The 2,500-nt window shown below is 35.0% G+C and overlaps 1 protein-coding gene and 4 non-coding genes across 5 annotated transcripts in view; 4 read left to right on the top strand and 1 right to left on the bottom strand. All coding sequences in view use genetic code 11, as the record gives it.

Moving 5' to 3' along the window:
• trnT-GGU overlaps positions 1-48 on the bottom strand; it is a 72-nt gene extending 24 nt beyond the window's left edge. The window contains exon 1 of the tRNA in view: positions 1-48. This exon is cut by the window's left edge and continues 24 nt beyond it. This is a non-coding gene — a tRNA (tRNA-Thr).
• A 418-nt stretch (positions 49-466) lies between these two features.
• trnE-UUC lies at positions 467-539 on the top strand. The gene has a single exon. It is a non-coding gene; the product is annotated as a tRNA-Glu (tRNA).
• A 59-nt stretch (positions 540-598) lies between these two features.
• Positions 599-682, top strand: trnY-GUA. Its single transcript has one exon. It is a non-coding gene; the product is annotated as a tRNA-Tyr (tRNA).
• Positions 683-790: 108 nt separating this feature from the next.
• Positions 791-864, top strand: trnD-GUC. The gene has a single exon. It is a non-coding gene; the product is annotated as a tRNA-Asp (tRNA).
• A 1,074-nt stretch (positions 865-1,938) lies between these two features.
• psbM lies at positions 1,939-2,043 on the top strand. The gene has a single exon. It carries the CDS (start codon positions 1,939-1,941, stop codon positions 2,041-2,043), a length of 105 nt encoding a protein of 34 aa, YP_009588786.1.
• The last annotated feature ends 457 nt before the right edge of the window (positions 2,044-2,500 follow it).

Here is a 2,500-nt window from a genome sequence, read left to right as displayed (position 1 = left end):
TGACTTACGCCTTACCATGGCGTTACTCTACCACTGAGTTAAAAGGGCCTTTTTTATTTAATTCCGGAATTATTCACTATGTGGATAAAATATCTATATGTACATATATTATAAACATAAGTATATATGCATTAAGTACGTGCAGTAGATACATAGTGTCTAGTGGCTCATTGTTGAATAATAAAATGGATTTACCTAGGAAGTCTAGGAGAAAATGCAATGAATTGTTTCAAGACCGACTCGAATAGAAATAAATTCAATTGAAATAATTCAAAAAAAAAAAAAATACTACTACTAGATTTCTAATGTCGATTCTAATGAATAATTCGTCAATGACGAATAAAAAACAATTCTATGCAATTCTGAAAGGGGGAAAGATCCCTCGGCTAGAATCATTTGATTATATTGACAATTTCAAAAAACGGATCATACTATGATCATAGTATGATGGCCGTTGGTCAAGCGGGCCCCCATCGTCTAGTGGTTTAGGACATCTCTCTTTCAAGGAGGCAGCGGGGATTCGAATTCCCCTGGGGGTAGGGTACTACGAAAGGAAATTGATCATGGATTACCAATAAGTCGAAAATTGATTCTTCCTGGGTCGATGCCCGAGCGGTTAATGGGGACGGACTGTAAATTCGTTGGCAATATGTCTACGCTGGTTCAAATCCAGCTCGGCCCAATAATTCGCCAATCCGCCATGAGATGATATAACTCCCTTTGTACTTCAGAAATACCCGATCCGGAGATAAAAAAGAATCAAATTTTCTGCTAGATCCCGTATTTCCCTGGGATTGTAGTTCAATTGGTCAGAGCACCGCCCTGTCAAGGCGGAAGCTGCGGGTTCGAGCCCCGTCAGTCCCGACGGATCCAATAAATATATCAAAAAATCTCTCCCTTTTTCTGAAGGGGACCGGGGGAAGAATTCCATTGTCAAAGCAAAGGGGAAATCCTTATTTCTTTTTTCTTTCCTTTTGGTAGGAGAAAGACATATGCGGTTGGATTAGTACAATTATTGGTAGCATTATAGTCAGTATTCCAAGAAATGCTGGCTTTTTCGATTGCCCCCGATGCATGTAATGGAATCGAGTACTATACTTTTTTGAGGCGCGCATACACAAAAGGAATTCCTTTCTTGTCCAATACAAAATTGAATATAAGAAAATACTTTCCAGAAAAAACAAAAAAAAAACAATTTATTTTTCTGGCTACGGATTTATGGAACCTGACTTACTAGTTTGAAGTTGCAAAATAGATTTCATGCAAATTGCACACTGAGCTTTTGGTATAGGTGTCCCGGGGCTAATAATCTACGAAGAAAGGAGGGGGAAGGACAGATCAACCAAAGATCCTACTCCTCTTAGAAAGGCGAATGAATCATTTTTCCTATTTTTCATTTTGTTTTAAGGCCCCATCGACGAAAGAACAAATCGGAAAATAGTAAATTTGATGAATATTCATTTTATACGGTCTCATCTTTATCACACTTCTTTGTCTTCCAAGTCAAAAATAGTTTCGTTCTAAACTCCTTTCTTTTTCCATTTAGCTTTTATTGTTTGTTTGGGTTTGTAACTATGTGACCACTGGAAGTGGAAGAGCTATTTGATGAGACTTCATCAGATGATTGTACAAGAAGGAACTAGATAGATTAGAGAGAAAAAAAGAACAGATAATAAAAAATGATAAATAAATAAAGGAATTTTGGGTTAGGTCAGCAATCCAAGTTTGGGGCGGTATGGATAAAAGAACTTCCTATGTTATACTATTCAATTCTCGACGACGAATTTATTTGATAGTTCAGATATTGTTATTCATGATATTGATCTGATTCAAGATCATCGAGAGGTAATATTCATTCATTGAATTTACAGGCCAAAGATTTATCATCTCTATGGGATTAAATCCCGAGTTATTGCGAAGTAAAAAACCGATGAGATTATGGAAGTAAATATTCTTGCATTTATTGCTACTGCACTATTTATTCTAGTTCCTACCGCTTTTCTACTTATCATTTATGTAAAAACAGTCAGTCAAAACGATTAATTATTAACTAATTTGAATGAAACTTGACTTCTGAGTTCTTAGCCAAAATTGACGAAATAAAATGAAAAAGATTCCAATTTCATGTCTTAAATGAAATGAGTGGACTAGAATCGGCAGTATTCTAATAGATAGATAGTATGGTAGAAAGAAATAGATGAATCTTTCTACCATACTATTTATTAGTTAGATTCTTGTTATAAAGCTGCCCCCTGGAATAAAATAAAGATAGAGGCTGCATTTGATATGGATCTATATATCAATCTACAATATTATCTTGATATATGCGAATATCAATTCCATATATGGGATTGACATAGCATCCAATTCCATTTATTTGCTATATCTATTTGTTCTGATCAATCTGAATTACTCCTATGTCTTATAGTTTGAATTACTATATTTTTGATTTCCAATATGAATCTCGGTATCTATTGAGAGAATCAAATCAATGAAGCAA

Source organism: Solanum verrucosum, plastid, assembly GCF_900185275.1.
Source record: "Solanum verrucosum voucher PI 195170 plastid, complete genome".
NCBI lineage: Eukaryota > Viridiplantae > Streptophyta > Magnoliopsida > Solanales > Solanaceae > Solanum > Solanum verrucosum.
This window is presented reverse-complemented; position numbering and strand designations above follow the sequence as displayed.